Source organism: Cherax quadricarinatus, chromosome 27 (assembly GCF_038502225.1).
Source record: "Cherax quadricarinatus isolate ZL_2023a chromosome 27, ASM3850222v1, whole genome shotgun sequence".
NCBI classification, from domain to species: Eukaryota; Metazoa; Arthropoda; class Malacostraca; order Decapoda; family Parastacidae; genus Cherax; species Cherax quadricarinatus.
In genome coordinates this window covers 26,762,011-26,785,125 of record NC_091318.1, presented here as the reverse complement: position 1 = coordinate 26,785,125, position 23,115 = coordinate 26,762,011, and the positions used below count along the sequence as shown (strand labels likewise).

Here is a 23,115-nt window from a genome sequence, read left to right as displayed (position 1 = left end):
CTCCCAGACTGAAATCTTGGTTTAAGTCTCCCAGAGTGAAATCCTGGTTTAAGTCTCCCAGAGTGAAATCCTGGTTTAAGTCTGCCATAGTGAAATCCTGGTTTAAGTCTCCCAGAGTGAAATCCTGGTTTAAGTCTCCCAGAGTGAAATCCTGGTTTAAGTCTCCCAGAGTGAAATCCTGGTTTATGCCTCCCAGACTGAAATCCTGGTTTAAGTCTCCCAGCTTGAAATCCTGGTTTAAGTCTCCCAGAGTGAAATCTTGGTTTAAGTCTCCCAGAGTGAAATCCTGGTTTAAGTCTCCCAGAGTGAAATCCTGGTTTAAGTCTTCCAGAGTGAAATCCTGGTTTAAGTCTCCCAGAGTGAAATCCTGGTTTAAATCTCCCAGAGTGAAATCCTGGTTTAAGTCTTCCAGAGTGGAATCCTGGTTTAAGTCTCCCAGAGTGAAATCCTAGTTTAAGTCTCCCAGATTGAAATCCTGGTTTAAGTCTCCCAGAGTGAAATCCTGGTTTAAGTCTCCCAGAGTGAAACCCTGGTTTAAGTCTCCCGGATTGAAATCCTGGTTTAAGTCTCCCAGACTGAAATCCTGGTTTATGCCTCCCAGAGTGAAATCCTGGTTTAAGTCTCCCAGACTGAAATCCTGGTTTATGTCTCCCAGACTGAAATCCTGGTTTAAGTCTCCCAGATTGAAATCCTGGTTTAAGTCTCCCAGAGTGAAATCCTGGTTTAAGTCTCCCAGATTGAAATCCTGGTTTAAGTCTCCCAGAGTGAAATCCTGGTTTAAGTCTCCCAGAGTGAAACCCTGGTTTAAGTCTCCCAGATTGAAATCCTGGTTTAAGTCTCCCAGAGTGAAATCCTGGTTTAAGTCTCCCAGAGTGAAATCCTGGTTTAAGTCTCCCAGAGTGAAATCCTGGTTTAAGTCTCCCAGAGTGAAATCCTGGTTTAAGTCTCCCAGAGTGAAATCCTGGTTTAAGTCTCCCAGACTGAAATCTTGGTTTATGCCTCCCAGACTGAAATCCTGGTTTAAGTCTCCCAGATTGAAATCCTGGTTTAAGTCTCCCAGATTGAAATCCTGGTTTAAGTCTCCCAGAGTGAAATCCTGGTTTAAGTCTCCCAGAGTGAAATCCTGGTTTAAGTCTCCCAGACTGAAATCCTGGTTTAAGTCTCCCAGACTGAGATCATGACTATCGCTAATGATTCTACTACGTCTACCATCCTATTGCTTATACATATGTATGCATACTTTATTGTGTAAACCGAAACACAGGCTCAAAGCATATATTAATGTTGGCCAGGAGCTATTTTATATCTCAAATAGTTTTGAATTCGAGTCATTATAAGGCGTACTCCTCCTCCCCCTCACTTCAGCTGCTACCCACGAAGGTCAGCTGTCATCTGCTAGGTGAACATGGGCAGCACTGGAGGGAACTGGATGGGTTCCTAAAGTCATTTCTTGACTAGCCGGGCTGTGGTTTGTATGTTGGATTGTTTGAGGCCACCAGTAACAGTCTGGGTGATCGGGTCCTTATCCACCAGGAGGCCTGGATACTGACCGGGTCGCTGGGGCGCTCCAAGGTACGCTCCAGGTAGGTAACACTTGTAAAGAAAAGTACCCAGGATTAAACCCGGGCTCTTCGGTTGTGAATGCGTTACCCTCATTCTTGACGCCCGTGAATGTCAAGTTTCAACTCTCTCACTCTCTCTCTCTCTCTCTCTCTCTCTCTCTCTCTCTCTCTCTCTCTCTCTCTCTTTCTGCCGGACTGAAATTAACCACTTGCGTTCCATTCCGCTGCTCTGAGGGGAATTCAATTAACTGACAGAGGGAGGGGAAAGGAGGAGAAAAGCAGAGGTAGGGGAGGGCGCTGTTGTTGAGGGATGAGAGAGGGGGATCTATGATGGTGTTGGGGAGGGTGGAGTGGTTTAGTGAACCCCTCGAGACCTCTTCCAGTGAGGTAAATGGCTGAGACAATGGAAGGGAAGGGAATAAAATGGGAGGGGGATGAAATAGAATGGAAGGGGAGAAATGGAAAGAAGGGGGAGGAAACAGAGGGGAGGGGAGAAAAGAAATATCTGTTGAGTAAGGAAAAGGCCAGAGGAAAAGAAAGAGTAGCAGTTAAGAGGGGGAGGAGGAAGAGGCCAAGGAAAATGGGGAAGGGGGTTAGGGAAGGTATTGGGTAAAATAGAGGTGTGCTGATGAGGGAAGAGTAGGAGGAGGAGGGGGAGTTGGGGGATGTATTCTGTTATTGTTGTTGATAATAGCAACAACAATAATGATAATGATAATAATAATGACAATAATAAGGTCACGGTTTCTAGTAACACTGCTCAGTATGATAACACAAGGGTGCCAGAGAACATGTGTTCTGCCCCGGTTCTCTATGTCGGTGCAGGTCTTGCCTTGTAAAGTAATGCAGTCATACAGGATTGGAGGATTAGATTACCTTTCACTAGTTTTTGGAAGGCTGATTTCTTCCCAGAACCATAAACACGGGAGGTTGAATCGCATCCTGTGAAAGCATGAAGAAATAACTGCGTACACAACTCACTACCAAAAGCTCGCTGTATACAGCTGATGTTATAAACTTTTGGAATGCCTCTTGACTGACTGTGCGATCTAAAATACAATGGTTTGCCATCTGCTGTAGCGTAATGGAGAAGAATTAGCAAGTCTTAGTCCTCTCCAGTCAGCTTGGTGGAAAGTGCATATGCACTGCTAACTGCGGCCTCAGTGATGTCCACACCAGGGCCCTCTTCTGCCTGCATGACCCTACAACCCACCCTCCTCAGCTCATCACTTATTAAGCTGATTAGTTGCTACTTGTTACTTCCCCTTGTGAACTTCACAATCGGGTAATTGACGATTTGTACCCGTCTCTGATGTGCGTTATTCTTTATCGATGGACCAGTCCCATACCCGTCAAACACAGTTGTTGCTGCCCCTTACTGCTTACTTGTAAAGTCAGCATATGCCTTGGTTATTTTACCATAGGAATCTTCCCTCCTCCACTTGAGTTAAAGCAGTAAAAGACATTTGTCAAGCATATATCTTTCAGTCTTCGGGATTATTACAACCCAGGAGTCCCAAAGGCCTGTTATCCTGGGTGTAAAGGGAGCAAAATAAACACAGCAGAAAAACTTTTAACTTGTATTATCCTTCACCAATTTAGAACAGAAGTATGTACACTATATACACTATGGACAACAATAGGTATTAGTGCACTCCACGGTAAGCAAGGCAGAATAGAAGCCACTAGAGAGCAGACCGCGCTTCAACCAGCTCTAGAATGGGAATGACAAGGGCAGACAGGCGAGTGGTACCCACAACACTTCTGCGATTGCCAAAACCATCTTCTCATTGGCCGGAACCTGGGTACTGATTGAAGGACGGGGCCCCATCATCAACCCAAGTACCTGGTTCGCTGGTTGGGGGAGATAGCCTATCAATGAGGGTGTGTACATGTGCCGAATAAAGGTTACGTACTCTTTGCAAGCCACAGGGATAATATTTGATGTTACTTCACTTGATGGTATCTTGTTACACTGACCATCAATGACTTTGGCTAGTTGATGCTTATCGGCCTTTCTCATGATGCTTTTGTCTTTAAAAAAAGAATGACTGGTATGGACTCAACTTGTATCTCATCACCTCCTCTAGAGGTCTCCTCTCCTGAACATTACAAGGAATCGCTGGAACAGAAAGCCATTATCAATGATTCTCATGTTGTCATGTATTATGCAGACGAAAAGCCACAGTAGCACACAGGCGATCTTAACAATGCAGAATAAGCCACATGGGGATGGTAATCTTTACCTTTAGATCTTTTGCATTCTCGTGCGTCGTCAGGAGCTATGCAATTTTGCAAGACAGCAACAGATAGCAGGGGAGACTCTGAGGCAAGGCAGAAGGTATCGGTGGTAACGGATGTGACCACGGGCTTGTTCTGCATTGTTAAGATCGCCTATTTGCGATTGTTTGAAGGATGTATCTTACATCCAGTAGTCACAATAGTGCTATCATCTCTCTGAACTTGTTGCACTGATGCCACCACCGACTTTCTGACCAGCTTAACTACACCTCCCTATACAAACCTTTGCAGATCGAACAACTTTCATGGGTTAAGCTTGAAGCACCCATCTTCCATACCTGAAAAAATGGATATAAAAACCTTCATTATTCAAGAAACTAAAGTCGAAAGACGGTCAAAATAATTACTACCCATTATGTTATGAAAAAAAAATGAAGCAAAACACAGTTTAGATGAAATCTGTTGGGGAGTGTTGGCCGCCATATTTGCCGCCATCCTGTATCCGTTGTCAACAATGGATTCCTTGAGCCTTGAAGCCCTAGGTTAGATACTGAAATTAATCTTCTATATCTAATAATAATATATTTATTTATAGATGGGGTTGTAAGAGAAGTAAATGCGAGGGTCTTGGCAAGAGGCGTGGAGTTAAAAGATAAAGAATCACACATAAAGTGGGAGTTGTCAGAGTTGCTCTTTGCTGATGACACTGTGCTCTTGGAAGATTTTGAAGAGAAGTTGCAAAAGTTGGTGGATGAATTTGGTAGGGTATGCAAAAGAAGAAAATTAAAAGTGAATACAGGAAAGAGTAAGGTTATGAGGATAACAAAAATATTAGGTGATGAAAGATTGGATATCAGATTGGAGGGAGAGAGTATGGAGGAGGTGATTGTATTCAGATATTGGGAGTGGACGTGTCAGCGGATGGGTCTATGAAAGATGAGGTGAATCATAGAATTGATGAGGGGAAAAGGGTGAGCGGTGCACTTAGGAGTCTGTGGAGACAAAGAACTTTGTCCTTGGAGGCAAAGAGGGGAATGTATGAGAGTATAGTTTTACCAACGCTCTTATATGGGTGTGAAGCATGGGTGATGAATGTTGCAGCGAGGAGAAGGCTGGAGGCATTGGAGATGTCATGTCTGAGGGCAATGTGTGGTGTGAATATAATGCAGAGAATTCGTAGTTTGGAAGTTAGGAGGAGGTGTGGGATTACCAAAACTGTTGTCCAGAGGGCTGAGGAAGGGTTGTTGAGGTGGTTCGGACATGTAGAGAGAATGGAGCGAAACAGAGTGACTTCAAGAGTGTATCAGTCTGTAGTGGAAGGAAGGCGGGGTAGGGGTCGGCCTAGTAAAGGTTGGAGGGAGGGGGTAAAGGAGGTTTTGTGTGCGAGGGGCTTGGACTTCCAGCAGGCATGCGTGAGCGTGTTTGATAGGAGTGAATGGAGACAAATGGTTTTTAATACTTGACGTGCTGTTGGAGTGTGAGCAAGAGATGGGAAGTACAGTGCCTGCACTCTGAAGGAGGGGTGTTAATGTTGCAGTTTAAAAACTGTAGTGTAAAGCACCCTTCTGGCAAGACAGTGATGGAGTGAATGATGGTGAAAATTTTTCTTTTTCGGGCCACCCTGCCTTGGTGGGAATCAGCCAGTGTGATAATAAATAAAATCTAATAATAAAGTTGCAGCCACTCTCCCGATTTTCAGCGTCAGTAGCTGCCGTCTTGGAAGTGACCCGATTATACACACTTTCAGAGATCAGATTTTTGCGTATATTTTTTTTCTGTCGTTTAAAATACGAAGTATTTATCATTGCGTCAGTGGTATACAATTCCACTGGAGGGCGAAACGTCTACAAAGTAAAGATACCCAGGTGATGCACAGGTATTTAAGTCATTACTCGGAAGTCAAAAAAAAACTGAAAAACCTTTTAGCAGAATTTTTTGAGAGTTTTCTTTTTTTTTTTTTTTGCCATGAACTGACCGATTTATTATTACTTGTCATTGATTTTTACCTATGTCCCTAGGAAGGTTTTATGGGTAAGGAAAGAATGAATGAGGGAGTGCAGGAAGGTGGGTTATGAGAGGTCGGTACTCATGTTTCCTTCCTTCCTTCCTTCCTTCCTTCCTTCCTTCCTTCCTTCCTTCCTTCCTTGAGATTTATCTGTGAGTTACGAGTTCACCCGTCACTTAAGTGCATCTATGAGTTATGGGTTGACCCATCACCTAAGTGCCTCTGTGAGTAATGGGTTTACCCTTCACTCTGAGTACCTGAGTAACTAATGAGTTTACCTGTGAGGGAAAAATGATACACGAAGTGTGAGCCATTTATATTGTAACCCCCTTCTGCCACTTCATTCACTTCTGCCACCTGCCTTCCATCCTGCTACCTGCTTTCCTTTCTGGGACTTTCTGCTTTCTCTGCCACCTGCCTTCCATCCTGCCACCTGCCTTCCATCCTGCTACCTGCCTTCCTTTCTCGGACTTCCTGCTTTCTCATCTGCCACCTGCCTTCCTTTCTTGAACTTCCTGCTTTCTTTTCTGCTACCTGCCTTCCCTCCTGCCTTCTTTCCTGCCACTTCCTGCTTTCACTTCTGCCACCTGCCTTCCCTGCTGCCACCTACTGCTTGCATCTGGCTCGGCCCTAGTTACTCCTGTAGCTGTAATGTGGTTACATCATCAGTTAGACAGTTACACTGACTACCTCGCAACTGTGTTACGTGTCCAAAATGCCAGTCAAATCCTATAATACTGCAATAAACTGCATGAAATGGCATGTTGGCGCCAGACACTAAGAAACTGGCTATGATCGGAGCAACGTATCGCTACACGGGCGAAACGTTGTCTTGGTTGCAGCTTGTTTTGCAGTTTGTGCTGTTGTCTCCGTACTGAGAGGAGATTATTGATTTGGTTTGGGTACTTACCATCAATCCACGTTATGGTGACTCCCGATCCCCTTGGTTGGTTCAACATATTCGTCAGAATCCTTGTAATGGAGTTCGATTCCGTTGTTTTTCCTGTTAATGCGGCTCACTCAGCCATGACCCTCACGCTAAAGACAATATTTGAGTCACTCTGGCTAGGACTGAGCGACTTTTGAGAGCTTAAAGAGGAAGTGCAGAAAGATGATAAAAAGGAAAAGGAAGAAAAGGTTGAGAAAGACGAAGAGGAAGAGAAGCAGAAGGGAGTGACTGAGGAGGTAGGGATTCTAAGGTTTAAACAACAAAATGGCGTAAAACAGGGGAAAAGTGAAAGAGAAGAGAAGGAAAAGAACAAGGAAAGAAGACAGAAATTCACACACACACACACACACACACACACACACACACACACACACACACGTTCTGAACCTGCCTCAATAATTCTAATTTATATAAATGATTTACTGGAAGGAATAAAAATGAATACGTGAACAAGTTTGCAGACAATGCAAAAATCTTAAATAAAATTAATCATAAAATTATTGTAAAGTTTTTGCAAGAGAATCTTTAATAAACGGAGCACACATGGAGTGACAGGTATTATTATTATCATTATTATTATTATTAACCTGTAGGGATTATATAGCTCCTGTGGGAGGGAGGATGGAAGGCATTCAAACTTGATTCAGGGAACTGGATCACAGAGAGTGATACACAGATGACAGGATTTAATGTAGATAAATGGCATATGACGGAAATGAGAGAAACATTATCAAGTTACGTGAAGAATATAGACTGTGCGACAAGATATTAAAAATAACAGATAGCAAGAGGCATCTGGGAGTTATTATTAACCAAAACATTCTCACTGGAAGATCATTTAAATGATACTCTCAAATATATGGATGGTGAAATGTTAAGAAAGTTGTTTGTAACTTATATTAGGACAAAATTGTAATATACAGCAGCTGTGTGGTGACCACACCTGGCGAGTCACATAGATTAGTTAGAAAACGTTCAAAGAAAAGCTATTAAATGGATGCTAGATGTGAGCACAATGAAGTACGATGAAAGATTGAAAATATTAAAATTGACGATGTTGATTTATAGCAGGAATATAGAGGACATGATGACCACATGTAAGGTCTGGAATAGACTTGAAAGAGTAGATACAAAGATTTCTTAGTAGCTGCAAGAGGGATAACAAGAGATCACAGCTGCGAATTGAGAGAAAAGTGGAGTGGAAAAGGATAAATGTAAATTTTTCTTCTCAAAAGACTGATTGATAAACGGAATACAAAAATAGAAGGATCAGTAAGTGTTGGAACCACTGGAAATGTTATTTTTTTTTATGATGACCAGAGTATTGAAGACAGAATATCATCACCTCTGTTCCTGTAGTTAAGAATAAATTATGACACATTCACAACAGGTCAAGTGTCTACTCTCAAGAGTCTTTGATAGATGGTAACCAACAGGGGTAACTTTGTACTCTCTCGTAGCCGAGGCCAATATTTTTTGTGTGTGTCCGGCAAGTGAAGTGTGAAGTGGTTCTCTGTATGGTTCCGGCCCTGGTCTATACCATGAGGTGACCCACCATTGGCACCCCAGGTGGGTGAATGTCGTAAGTCTTGTTTCTTGATAATTTGAGCGGTAGTCTTGCCTTGGGAAGGGGCTAGCAAGGCGAAGAATGACGATGTGTGCATCTCAACAGGAGGAGCCCTTGTAGCGGGCCGCCTTGTACTGGTGTCCCCTGGCAGGAAGGATGTTGGTCGTCCCACCAGCTACTCAACCACTTCTCTTGTGTACAACCCTCCGTGACGTCATTCACTAGGTCTCTCCAGAGACACACTGAAATGCGCATTCTTGAAAACGCCAACACCGCCTCTTTTTTTTTTTTATGGATCGGGGTGTAAATTGTTTATTTGGTTTTAGTGCTGATGATGGGTTTCTTGATTTATAAGGCAATTTGTATTTATATTTGAAGATCTCATTGGTTTCTACTGTTGTTGGTTTTGATGTAGACAACAGTCGGTAGGTATTTTCAGTCTGTCTCTCACTGGTATAAACTACCATCCTTTGTTTTCTAAGCGTAAAAACAGATTAGTTAAAGAAACTTTTCAAATAATATGACGGTACTTGTAATTAAACAAATAAAAGCAGTCCTTAAATATGTCAGAAAAAAATCCCTACAAAAATCGAAACATCGAGCCAATGAGAGACTTGCTCAGCATGTAACTTTATGAACAAACATTTCTGGTTTCAGTTCACTGTCTTGATGTTTACTTCACATAAACCAGACTGATGTGGCGTCACGGCTCATGAACATTACTCTTCAGGGCCATGTCAGTTTGCTAATGGAAAAGCGGTATATATATAAATCACGGAACGGGTGAGGCTTGAACCTATGACAGGTGAGTCCTGAAACTCACAGGCCAGTGCGTTAACTACTTGGCCAGCTGACTGAATATATATATATATATATATATATATATATATATATATATATATATATATATATATATATATATATATATATATATATATATATATATATATATGCAATAAGATCACAGTAAACAGGTGATTTCAGAATATGCAAAACAACCACTCTGAAAGAATAGAGAAATTCCAAGCGCTTTCGTGACTACTCACATTATCAAGGAACTATGAAAGTAAAGCATCCAAGGAAGCTATATAAGGGGTCTGGTCGGCACCTCACTATCAGATCCCACAACGGTTAAACACCTGACGCGCGCCGACCCAACTTGGATAGGTCCTTTGCACAACTCACCCCACAAACTATTCTACCCAAGAAAATTTAAAAATGAGGAAATATCCAAAATTTATGAAATAGGTAATGATTTAAAATACCCAAGAAATGTAATTGATAAATCTTTTAAAGTTGCTAGAAATACTTTTTACAATCCAAAAAGGGACAACCAGCCTTATTCAACTAAAAATATGTTGGTTCTCCCTTACCATGAAAACTTGGTTGATATGCCTTCTCTTCTTAAGACTTTTAATATTAAAGTTGTATTCAAAAATCTTGATACAGTAAAAAAACTTTTGATAAAGAATTCCCCCCAAAATGCTGATGGATGTGTCTATAAGATTCCTTGTAAAATTTGCGATAAAGTTTATTACGGTCAAACTGGTAAAAATCTCGAATTAAGATTAAAACAACATAAATATAGCATTAGAACTGGACAAGATTCCAATGCTCTATTTATTCATTTAAGAGATTTTAACCATCCAATTGATTTTCAAAAAGTTGAGAAAGTAGTATCAAGCAAGTCCATGGTCGACAGGAATATAATTGAATCTTGTTTCATAAATTATTATTATAATCAAAAAGAAGCGCTAAGCCACAAGGGCTATACAGCTTGTTTCATAAAAAGTAGTTTTGACAATAATATGAATATTTCCTTTGGTTTATATAAATTAGATCCATTTATAATTAATAGAATTTGGGAAGAATTTAATAATACACTGGACAAATAATTTTTAAATTTTCTTGGGTAGAATAGTTTGTGGGCGAGTTGTGCAAAGGACCTATCCAAGTTGGGTCGGCGCGCGTCAGGTGTTTAACCGTTGTGGGATCTGATAGTGAGGTGCTGGCCAGACCCCTTATATAGCTTCCTTGGATGCTTTACTTTCATAGTTCCTTGATAATGTGAGTAGTCACGAAAGCGCTTGGAATTTCTCTATTCTTTCAGAGTGGTTGTTTTGCATATATATATATATATATATATATATATATATATATATATATATATATATATATATATATATATATATATATATATATATATAGATATAGAGAGAGAGAGAGAGAGAGAGAGAGAGAGAGAGATGGATGTTACTGTAGAGATTTGCGAAGAATGACACGTTGGATTCCCTGTATCAGAAATCTTTCCTACTGAGACAGACTGAAGGCGCTGAATGTACACTCTCTGGGAAAAAAGTAGAATTAGAGATGTGTGATGAAGAACCAACTCCAGCCATGAAGGAGTCGAGCAGCAGCCACCTCCACCTTGTGAGTCCTGGGTATTGTAGTTGATAGCTGCTACTCACAGTGTATATAGTGTCTATTGCACAAAATATACCTGTGTGGAATCTAATCTGTTTCTCATTACAAACACCAGCAGTAACAGCCTGGTTGACCAAGCCCTGATCCACCTGGTCATAGACTGGGCCGCGGGGGGCGTTGACCCCCGGAACACTCTCCAGGAATACTCCGGTTAAAGTCGCTGTACGGCCCTAAAGGTTTAGTGCTCACCATGAAATATACTATTAATAATAATAATAATAATAATAATAATAATAATAATAATAATAATAATATGTGATAGCCCTTTGGGTAAATTGAATTTATTACCCCCAGTGAGTCTCGACTCTGTGAAGGCCATAATGTCTGGCTGACATATATATGTGTTTTTGTGCGTGTACTTACCTGTTTGTGGTTATAAGGATCGAGTTTCGGCTCCTGTCTCTGTACGATATTAACAGACCTCCTGTACTCCGATAAAATGACAAAACATTTTTTTTTCCAGTAGCTGGGATACTGGCGTAACCTAGGGTGGGTGTAGGTGTGTACTCACTTGACTCACGAAATCATAATGACACGATTGCAAACCATACCACGGGCGGGATTGAACGCGACGGTCTGGAGTTTTGAGACTCTGACCGCGGGTTCAATCCCGCCCGTGGTATGGTTTGTGTACTCACTTCTTTGTGGCTGCAGGGGTCAGTTACAGCTCCTGGCCCTCATCTGTTTGCTGATGGCCATTAGGTCCACTCTCTCCCTGCTTCAAGAGCTTTATCGTACCTCTTAAAGCATATATGGATCCTGCCTCCACTACATCACTCTTTAGATTGTTCCACTTCCTGACAGCTCTATGACTGAAGAAATACTTCCTAACGTTCCTGTGACTCATCTAAGTTTTCAATTTCCAGTTGTGGCTCCTTGTTGCTGTGTCCCATCTCTGAAACGTTCTGTCCCTGTCCACCTTGTCAAGTCCTCTCAGTATTTTATACGTCGTTATCATGTCCCTCTCCACCCTTTCTGTCTTCCAGTGTTGTCAGGTTGATTTCCCTTAACATCTCCTCGTAGGACATACCCCTTAGCCCCGGGACTGGTGTGTGTGTGTGTGTGTGTACTCACCTATTTGTGGTTGCAAGGGTCGATTCACAGCTCCTGGTCCCCGCTTTTTTACTGGTCGCCACTAGGTCCACTCTCTCCCTGCTACACGAGTTTTACCATAACTCTTCTTTAAGCTATGTATGGTACCTGCCTCCACTACCTCACTGTGTGTGTGTGTGTGTGTGTGTGTGTGTGTGTGTGTGTGTGTGTGTGTGTGTGTGTGTGTGTGTGTGTGTGTGTGTGTGTGTGTACTCGCCTAATTGTACTCACCTAATTGTGGTTGCAAGGGTCGAAACTTAGCTCCTGGCCCCGCTTCTTCACTGGGTCCTCTGCTTCCTGAGCTTTGTTATACCTCGTCTTAAAGCTATGTATGGTTCCTGCTTCCACTACATCACTTGCTAGGCTATTCACTTCCTAACGACTCTATGACTGAAGAAATATTTCCTAACATTCCTCTGACTCGTCTCTGAGTCTTCAGCTTCCAATTGTGTGTGTGTGTGTGTGTGTGTGTGTGTGTGTGTGAGAGAGAGCGCGCGTGCACGCGCGTGTGTGTACGCACGCACACTGCTGCTCAGGGTTGCGGTTGGACTATCTCAGTCAGTCAATTCTTGGCCAGTGTGTCGGACACAGGTCGTTGGTGCACACACACACGCTCCCTCACTCGCTCTCCTCCCTCACTCGCTCAACACACGTCTCTCTCTTTCCCAGTGCTATGTGCAACACTCTTGATCGAAGGATTTACAGTGTGGTATTGCAAAGCAACACTGCATATCACAGGTTGCTCGTTCCTACTGAAGTGAATTACTTCCGACATGCTGAAATTAACCTCTGTGACCTGACTGGCTACTGAAAATAGTGCCCAGGGTCATTCTAAAAATTTAGTGCCTTACACGTGCCTACAAATAATTAGAAACATATATTGAAAGTGATTTTAATTAGGTTAACCAAATTACACTGTGAAACCGAAATCAAAGGTAATCATTAGAAAAACTTAACCGACTAAATTTTTATATAAAAAGCTTGTATCCCCTTTGTGTGTTATTTTTTTTAAGCGAGTGATTAAAACTGGTGGAGTGTGATATTTCTTGGTTGTGTATGCTGGTACTGGTATTAACACTGTGGTATTATGCTGACATAAAGTGTGTGTGGGGGCGGTGACACAGTGTATTAGCAAGTACTATGGCTGGAGCACAGCCTATGTACCTCAAAATGTGGACTACCTGTGTACCCTCAGCCCTGCTGGTGGTCGCTGCATGCATACAGGTGAGCAACCTTTGTAGCCTCTGGAGTAGGCACTGTTGTAGCCTCTGGAGTAGGCACCGTTGTAGCCTCTGGAGTAGGCACTGTTGTAGCCTCTGGAGTAGGCACTGTTGTAGCCTCTGGAGTAGGCACTGTTGTAGCCTCTGGAGTAGGCACCGTTGTAGTCTCTGGAGTAGGCACCGTTGTAGCCTCTGGAGTAGGCACCGTTGTAGCCTCTGGAGTAGGCACCGTTGTAGCCTCTGGAGTAGGCACCGTTGTAGCCTCTGGAATAGGCACTGTTGTGGCCTCTGGAATAGGCACTGTTGTGGCCTCTGGAATAGGCACCGTTGTAGCTCCTGCAGTAGTTATTGCTGTAGCATCTGCTAGAACTTTTAACGCTGTTTCCTCGAAATGGGGGGGGGGAATCAGACGTTGTTTTAGTTACAGTGGACAATTATCCAAGTCGCAATGGACCAGATCGTTTTACTGGTCTCTTTCGGGTTTATTGTGAAGTGTTGCAGTCATGGTGTTGTGACTTACCTGGAGTTGCCTTCATTAGAACATAAGAAAGGAGGAACACTGCAGTAAGCCTGTTAACCCATACTGGGCAAGTCCTTCGCAAATCCAACCCACTAGCAGAATATTTGCCCAATCCACTTTAGTTCTCCCCTAACAATAAGCTCTGATAAATACACTAACTCATGTGCAAGTCCCACTCAAATCCAACCCTTCTCTCTTCATTATAACACAGGTAATGTACGCTGAGTGTAGCAAAGTGGTCAGCAGCAGTGCTCAAACCTACATGCTATTGTTAGTAATCTTCCCTTCCCTTTGCATACCCTTCCCACGTTTCTCTTTCCTTTGAATACGCTTCCCTACCCTTCGCATACCCTTACCACCTTTCCCTTCCCTGTCTTCCTTCATTCCCACCTAGGCACAGCTAGGCACTGTGCCTAGCTATAATGGCAGCTCATTTGTACGCGGCACCTCATATGACCTGTACTGAGTAGCCTGTATGTGGTACACATGTAAATGTATTTGTACAGTGATATATATATATATATATATATATATATATATATATATATATATATATATATATATATATATATATAATATAATATATAATATGAATAGTCAGTATACATGTATATTTACATTTAGAAAAATCATTCATAGTATTAATTTGGAAATTCTGAACCTATTGGTATTCGCGAATTTTTGTAATTAGATATTTTGTCACCATAACTTTGTACATGTTTACGCAACTTAATATAGAAAAGAAGCTAATGTTATAGCATCATGTGATGAGTGAATCATCATATGACTAAAATACTCACCAGGAGACATTTTTCACTTACAAAACACCAGCATCATCATCATCGCTTAAGATACTAATGCAATCAACATTCAAAAATAAACACACCCAAAACAATTGTCAAGTAGGAAGCATGACTTTACTACAACATTTGCATAAACAACAAGTCAAGGTAAACAAACAAGCTGAAAAAGAGTCAAAGGAAAATCAACATTTTAAAAGCAAATTTATATATATATATATATATATATATATATATATAATATATATATATAATATATATATATATATATATATATATATATATATATATATATAATATATATATATTATATATATATATATATATATATATATATATATATATATATATATATATGACCTAATAAATACCCGTCACAAACAAATTCAGTTGAACATTTACATAACTGTATTTGGCTTAAATTTATGGGAAAGGGGTGGACCGGTAAGCCAGCTGAAGGCCTAGGTCAGATGACCAAAAGCTTCAACGGCGGGTCATCATCTGACTGAGATCCGCGTCAGGAAACATTTGTCCTGTTTCCTGACGGACCGTACCTAACCTAACCTAACCTTTCATTTTTGGTCAAAGATTGTGAGAACTGGTAACTCTGAATCATATATATATAGTAAACCAACTCTTAATGATTTGTTTGCTTAAATTACCTTATTAATGCCTCGAAATATAATATTTTAACTTTAATTTTTTAAAAGTAATGATCAACGATTGTGATATTCTTGAGGAGCTTTACTTTCAGCGTATAAACCCTCGCACACCAAGCCAAAATAAATGTAAACCAACGATAAAGAAAAAAAATAAGGGAGGGAAGAGAGATGTGTTTTCAAATGAAGCTTGTAAGGATAAACAGATTCCTGACTCTTAACATACACTGGCAACCTGTTGGACAGTCTTGGATCTACACGAGGCTGGGTAAGGTTTGTCAGGAAACAGGACGTTTTCCTGACGCGGGTCTTTAGTCATATGATGTCCCGCAGCTGGAGCTTTGTTTCATCTGACCGAGGCCTTCCGCTGGCTTACCGGTGCACCACTTTAACAAATATGGTTATGATTATAACCATAGGATCTTACAGGAGCTTTATAAGAAAAGGCTTTTCTGCGAATATCAGTCTCAGTGTTGAGGGTAATTCTCATAAACCTTCCCGAGTTTGATATAAAAGGTACAACCATACGAGTCCATTAAACTTAAAAAGCTTGAAATAGAAAAATGGTATGGTGATAACGACAAGATGTGGAAAAAGACACGTATGTACAGACAGGTCATTTATTAGAGGAAACGTTTCGCCACTTGTGGCTTCTTCAGGCGAAACATGTCCTCTAATAAATGACCTGTCTGTACATAAGTGTCTTTTTCCACACGCTCGAAATGATAATATAGTTTAAGCTCAGTTCTTGCCGTGACAGAGAGCCAGTGTAGTTTATACAAGTAGACTGGTGGGAGGGAGTAAACATACCAGCCTAGCGGCAGGATTCCGTACAGGCCGAAGTATTTTTAGTAATTAGGCAAACCCGCAAACAATTTAAAAAAAATAATTTCGAGAAGAAACAAACGCGTTGCCTACTAACAATGGTTATAAATGACCATAATTTTTAAAGGGGTGGACCGGTAAGCCAGCGGAAGGCCTCGGTCAGATGACCAAAATCTCCAAAGGCGGGTCGTCATCTGACTAAGACCCGCGTCAGGAAACATTTGTCCTGTTTCCTGACGAACCTTACCTAACCTAACAAACGCGTTGATAAGGACCAAGATACTCTGCTTATCAAAACACTTTCTAACTACACCAATGGAAATAAGGACCCATAATGGAAATAAGTCACTCTACCTTTTTGAGTTATCCTAGGTTCTCTACACATATGCTGCTATGTATGATAATCTATATAACTGTATTTGTGTACACCTGAATGAAGTTGCTTACACAGAGATTACGAATGTAAAAAAATAAAGATTTAACTATACGATTAATGTATCCAATAAGTGATAATGAAGAATCCAAGTAGACACGTAAATCACTCACTGATCCTAAAGGCTACAAACTGACAACACAATCAGAGGCACCAAAATCTCCAATTTGTAGTCCCCTGAGGTTTATCCGCACACTCACCTGTTTTACCCTCCTTTAGCTTCAGGTTTATATTTGTCATCCATGTCCAAATATCCAGCAAAAAGAGAACTGAAATAGAGTCTTGCCTCTTTCACACTTAGAATCCTCAGGTAGACTTGTGTATCGTTAGCATGAAAATGACGGTCAATACTAAGTAAGGATAAGCTGCTAACATAAACAATAAACATTACCTGTCCAAGAACAGAGCCCTGAGGAACGCCACAGGGCAACGGAGACGGCTCAGATACAAAATCATTGACTGTTGGTTAATGTGACCGACCTGGAAGATACGATTTCCGAAGTGACAGTGCAGTCCCTAGGGCCTCAGTTGAAAATATCGCTTATCAGTAATTCACGGTCAGTGGTATCAAATGCAACAGAGGTCTAACATATTAACAGCGGCGCATTTCCTAAATGTTCAGTACCAAATAATTATAAAGTTTACACAAAGCCGTCTCGTTTGAACGGAATAGCCTGTACGCAGACTGAACACATGGTAAAACATTACTCCGCTCTGTAAAACACTTGATAAAAAATAACACATTCAGTCAATTTAGATAAGAACATAAAATTTCTAACAGAACGAGAGTTTGTCATGTTCTCTGAATCAAGGGAAGACTTGAGGAGAGGCGAGCCAAGACTTCCTTCAGTGACTGTGGAAAACATCAGCTTTGAAAAAGACAATTAATCGTCACAACAATAAAAAATACTTTCATAGGCGGGCAAGATCTTTGAAACATTTATAGGAAGTAATGGATGTGTTATTAAAACCCATGATATTCCCCAGAACCCCCCTCGCCAACTGGAGCAAACTGAGAAAAGATATAACAGAAAAAATATGACTTTTGTTCTAGGATAGAGAAATTATACGAGACATTAATATACCAAATAAACTATATATTAGATTTGTGATTGATAGTGAGAGGAGTAAGAGTATTAGTTAAAGGTAGATTTACAAGGGACGGTGAGGTGTGGATTGTTTACAGAGAAACGTAAGTGAGCAAGATTTAGATTACGGAAATGAATCTTTTTCATGTAAGAGTAGCAAGTGTTGCAAACTTGCAGTACAGGTGGCAAGTTGGTAATTTAAAAGATAAAATGAGGGTTTATTAGGAGAGCAAGGCGCAGATTACGTGTATGGGAAAGGAGAATGGGTTGAAGATGTGATACCGAATTAGTCGGGTTGGGGAGGGATCTAGATCTGACAAATTACTGTATTTATCAGCCTGCCGTCTGTGTTCCCTGTCTCCCTCTCCTCGCATCTCGGGCAGCTAGTTCTTTCTTTCAACACACCGGCCGTATCCCACCGAGGCGGGGTGGCCAAAAAGGGAAAACGAAAGTTTCTCCTTTTACATTTAGTAATATATACAGGAGAAGGGGTTACTAGCACCTTGCTCCTGGCATTTTAGTCTCCTCTTACAACACGCATGGCTTACGGAGGAAGAATTCTGATCCACTTCCCTATGGAGATAATAGGAAATAGACAAGAACAAGAACTAGAAAGAAAATAGAAGAAAACCCAGAGGGGTATGTATATATATATGCTTGCACATGTATGTGTAGTGTGACCTAAGTGTAAGTAGAAGTAGCAAGACGTACCTGAAATCTTGCATGTTTATGAAACAGAAAAAAGGACACCAGCAATCCTACCATCATGTAAAACATTTACAGGATTTCGTTTTACACTCACTTGGCAGCTAGTTCATAGTCACTAATTCCTTGAAATCGTGAAGCGCTAAATCAGTAGGAGCCATATAGCGAGTGGGAAGGACTCAAGTTTGATAAAATGGGGGCGTTGATAGCACCAATTTCTTGGATCAAGAACAGTCCCCAGCATCAAGGACCTCTCGGCCTTCCTTGAAGTGTGTGTATGACGAAGAAGTGTTAATTAACAAAGACCCTGGCCACTGTGGAGTCACTGCTGGTGGTAGCAGGTGGTGTGGAAGCACCACTAACGACAGAGGTGTTGTGGAGGCACCACTGGCGGCAGAGGTGGTGTGGAGGCACCCCTGGCGGCAGCAGGTGGTGTGGAGGTAACACTGGCGGCAGCAAGTGGTGTGGAATCATCACTGGCGGCAGCAGGTGCTGTGGAGACACCACTGGCGGCAGCAGGTGCTGTGGAGTCACCACTGGCGGCAGCAGGTGGTGTGGAGACGGTGGTCGAACACCAGGAATTTAATCAACAGATGTATCACTCTGCTCAACCTGTCAAAGTATCGGAGGATAAAAAAAAAATGCAGGTGGCGGCGGCGGCGGCGGCGGCGGCAGAGCGAGTGTTGATGTTTGTGGTCGAATTGGAGAGTTACTGTTGACCATTGATCAAAGTAACGTAGAACATTTATTTTTACTTAAAATTGGATACATCAGCAGTGTGCTGTTACCTTATTCCATACGGTGGTTACACAGTGGGAACAAGAGCTGACAGTATCCCCTGTCATATTCTGTCACACATAATGGGTGTCATATACACTGTGTTGAAACGTATCAGCCTGAGCTGGGAGGGTTCAGTAAGGCGACGAGGATATTGTCAAGTATTTCATTAAAGGTTCATCAGCTACAACAACTAAATGATTACAGCTATGGCCATAATTTTGAAAGGGGTGGACCGGTAAGCCAGCAGAAGGCCTCGGTCAGATGACCAAAAGTTCCGGCTGCGGGTCATATGACTAAGACCCGCGTCAGTAAACATTTGTCCTGTTTCCTGACGAACCTTAACTACCTCAGTTACAACAACGTCAAAAGTTTCTTTCCAGCAGAACTGGAGTTACTATCACTCGGGAATGACAATCACGAGGATAAGAAGAAAAAACTTCATTCGGATTAATAACCAAAAAAAAAAAAAAAAAATAACCGAACGAAGCCAAGTCTGTGGCTTATTTTCATTGGGGTCCTTTTCTTTTAGTCCCTCCCTCAGGATGCGACCCACAACACACGATTGACAGCCTACTTATTGATAAGCAACAGTCTCATCAAGTGTTGGAAACATGTCCGCAAGTCTCTCCCCTCCCAGGATTCGACCCGGCTCCTGTGGATTGTGCTTCAAGACTTTCCTCAGTTAGTGTAAGTGATGCTCGTCCTCCCCACTGAATGTAACTGATGTGTTCTCCACACAGTTAATCCGTTATCCCCACAGTAAAAGTAATCGATTCTCTAACAGTGAAAGTAATCGATATACGTGTACTCCCACAGTGAGGGGTAATCATTGTTTTCTTTCGTTGAAGGTAATTGTTGCTTCCCCTCATTGAAAGTAATCGTTCCTTCAATGAAGGTAACTGAGACTCCCCAATTAATGTAAATAATGCTGCCCCATTCAGTATAATAAGATTCTCAGTGAAAGTAATCCATACTCCCACAGCCAAGGTAATCGATAATCTCCCACCAGTAAAAATAATCAATACCGTCCTCTCCCACGAGAGCGAAAATAAAAGCAGTTTTGCACTCTGGCAGGAGTGCAGAGCTTTCTCACTCGTGATCACGTAAACAAAGATGGCAGGCAAAGCTGTCGAAAGTATTTGATAACATTCCGTGTACTTATATATTTCCAGCTCTTTCGGTGCTGGAGAAGAGCTCTTGATCCCAGGAGTTGGTTGCTCTCGCCTTGGGTCAACATGGATTGCCTCTCGTTGACCCAAGCTCTGTATGACGCATGCGGGTTTATCGCTTCCCTTGTAATAATAACTAATATCAATAATGATAACGTTAATTAATAACGATATAATAATAATAATAATAATGGTTTAACATGGAAAATATCCAGAAGAGGGATTTTTTAATTCTTGTCCCCAAATTCAGTCTGCGACTTCCTTTTCCGGTCCTTCGACTGTTTTTAGGGAGGAGGGGAAGAGAGAGGGGGCAAGTAGAGGGGGGGAGGGGGCGGAGGACGTAGCTGCTGTGCCTTCGTTAAGCTTCTTCGTTCTCGTGGTTATTGGTGCGTGGTTAAACAAACTCAAAAAAGTTGTCAAATTGTCCGAGAAAAAAAATCGGCGTATTTCCTGAACCGTGAAAGTACGTATTCCTGGTAAATGTATTTATTGAGAATCGAACTCAATTATGCGTGTGTATTAACCGAGGATCGTATAAGAGTGCTATAATAAATGGCTTGTTAAGGTGTGGATTATAGTCCATGTGTGTATTGATTTTTTTTTTATTGGGGCAGAAGTGTGTGTGTGTGTGTGTGTGTGTGTGTGTGTGTGTGTGTGTGTGTGTGTGTGTGTGTGTGTGTGTGTGTGTGTGTGTGTGTGTGTGTGTGTGTTTAACCAGTGATAGGACGATGTAAAAATTTTTGCCGATACCATCAAAATAACCTATACCGATACTTTGGCACATCCCCATTTTGAACCCAGCGTATTAATGTGTATATGGTCTATAATTGTGTATACATATAGTTACATAATTATGTACATTTCGAGAATAACGTGAGATGCACACTGCCTGTTGCGAGATGCTGTGTGCTCTGGGTATCAACTGGATGGGTGACCACCTCACCTCTGACGCCTCCGAGTTAGCAAGACTTGGCGAGAGGGAAATTACAAGAGAAATCAAACCTCGGTCCTTTTTATATCTAAATAGCCGCACTATTCAGGGTGCTGGTCATTCTGCCGCCTGTGTGCACAATAGTATCCTTCAGATTTATAAAGCCAGATTTATGAGGCTATCTAAAACTTGATTTCGCGAGAAAATGCATTAGATATGAAGGGAGTGTGAAGTCAGCGGCTGTGGACCGCTATTCATGTGTTATTCAAAATATTTATAGGTACATAGCACCAGCGATACACATCTCTTTTATTTATTCCTGTTTTCCATTTGTACAATTCACTCATATCCCTCTTAATTCTACGTATCAACAGAGTACAAATTCAGTGCCATTAAATATACCTTGTGAGGTAGAAGTGCAAGCATGGCTGCATTTTTCAGTATTTGCTACCGAGGTATGCGAGGTGTTTACATCACGAAACTCGACTGATAAACTTGCAAGCAAGCCAATGTGAAGCACAGAGTGCGCGCCTGTATGGTTGTCTGGGAGTGATCCCCTGGTGTATACACTAAGTACTCATCAAGGGAGATGCCAGGATGCCGGTGAAAGCCTCTTAGTTCAAGGAATTGGAACTGTCTCCCCTTGGATCTAACCTTCTTAGCTTCTATTCCTCAGGCACTGTATTATTCTACGAATTTAGCGCTTCCCAGTAAATGAAATAATAATAATAATAATAATAATAATAATAATAATAATAATAATAATACACAAATGACCTCGTACTTAAAATAGGAAATTCAAGACATTTCGGTCCGTGTGAATATGATAATTTTGTATAATACTGATAAGTAAGACATATGTGCAGCAGTTAGGTATCTTTATTCCGAAACTTTGTAAAGACGATGTAATCAGTCCTTCACCCTCGAGAACGTAATTTTGAGGTGGTCAGTCTCAACTTCTGTTGCCTCTTTTGTATTCGACTGAAGAAGCCTACTGTGTAGTCGAAACGTTTCAGATTATGGATACCAAACTGTTGCACATGTATCTTACTTATCATTTCGGTCAATCTTGGACTAGTGACAGGCTACACTGTCGTTATAAATTTCCTCTTATAAGAGCGGGTTGTTTGTGTATTGTCCCAGCCACAGTATCCTGACTTTTTCACTCTTTAACGATAATAATCTAAACTGAACTGCATTGTCAGGGAATGTACTAGACTACGGATATGCGTGTGCGCGAGTGTCTGCGCTTCCAGTGTTCCACTATGGGACGATTCTTTGTAAACTGAGAATATAAGCATTGCTCGAGTAAACTTACCTATAGCAAGCAGATGCTGTTGTTGCTGCTTCCTGAGACCTGTGTGCTGCTGCTCCTCCATGTGACCTCTGTGCTGCTGCTCCTTCCTGTGACCTCTGACTGTGCTCCTGCCTGATTGGTCAATGGGGTTTACACTCTCGACTATTGTAGGGTCGTTAAGGCTTCACGTAACTATCTCACCATCAGACAAGAAATTTTTTATCATTAATCGGGGGGGGGGGGTATAAAAGTAAACTGTCAGCATAATACGCTGAGAGACATGCACTTCTTAGTATATATGGTGAGTGCTGCTGCCCGTGGAGCGCACTGTAAGTGAAACTGCCGCCCCTGACTTCAGTCTTTTATCCTCAGTCTTATTTTATAATTACCGAGGTATCTGTCACGACCCTAGGGACATTTGTAGGTATCTTGACGTTCAATTTTTTTTAAACGATGCGAGTTATTTTAACTTTATTTGATATCGTATATCTTCGTTGTGGGTGTTTTGTTTTGCATTTTTTTTTTGTAATACGGCTTTTAGCTTGCGATTGTGAATGGAAGTATTATCGATTTTTTTCTTTGCTGTCAGAGTGATTAATGGCCTTAATAGATCAAAGTGCCTTGTAAATCCAGCCGGTGTTGTACTTGCCTAGTTGTGCGGGGGAGGGGTCGGGTCTTCAGGACCTGCCTCAGTTACTCTTTTTGTTCTTATTTAGCAAATTTGATACATTCGCATTGTGCTGCTGATTGTCTCTCATTCTCCAAGCACTCTGTGGCCCTTATGGGTC

At 41.5% G+C, this 23,115-nt stretch overlaps 1 protein-coding gene and 1 long non-coding RNA gene across 4 annotated transcripts in view; one reads left to right on the top strand and one right to left on the bottom strand.

Annotated features, from left to right (window-relative positions):
• Positions 1 to 3,265: 3,265 nt before the first annotated feature.
• LOC138853284 (uncharacterized) lies at positions 3,266 to 22,449 on the bottom strand. The gene is made up of 3 exons (XR_011392493.1): positions 22,349 to 22,449; positions 3,809 to 4,141; positions 3,266 to 3,684 (listed from the first exon to the last, which is right to left on the bottom strand). It is a non-coding gene; the product is annotated as an uncharacterized lncRNA (long non-coding RNA).
• Ser (protein serrate) overlaps positions 12,473 to 23,115 on the top strand; it is a 358,811-nt gene continuing 348,168 nt past the window's right edge. For all 3 annotated transcript variants that reach the window (XM_070089146.1, XM_070089145.1, XM_070089144.1), the window contains exon 1: positions 12,473 to 13,124. In XM_070089146.1, coding sequence (XP_069945247.1) covers positions 13,041 to 13,124 — 84 coding nt within the window. In that variant the 5' untranslated portion in view covers positions 12,473 to 13,040. The remainder of the gene's footprint in view (positions 13,125 to 23,115) is intronic.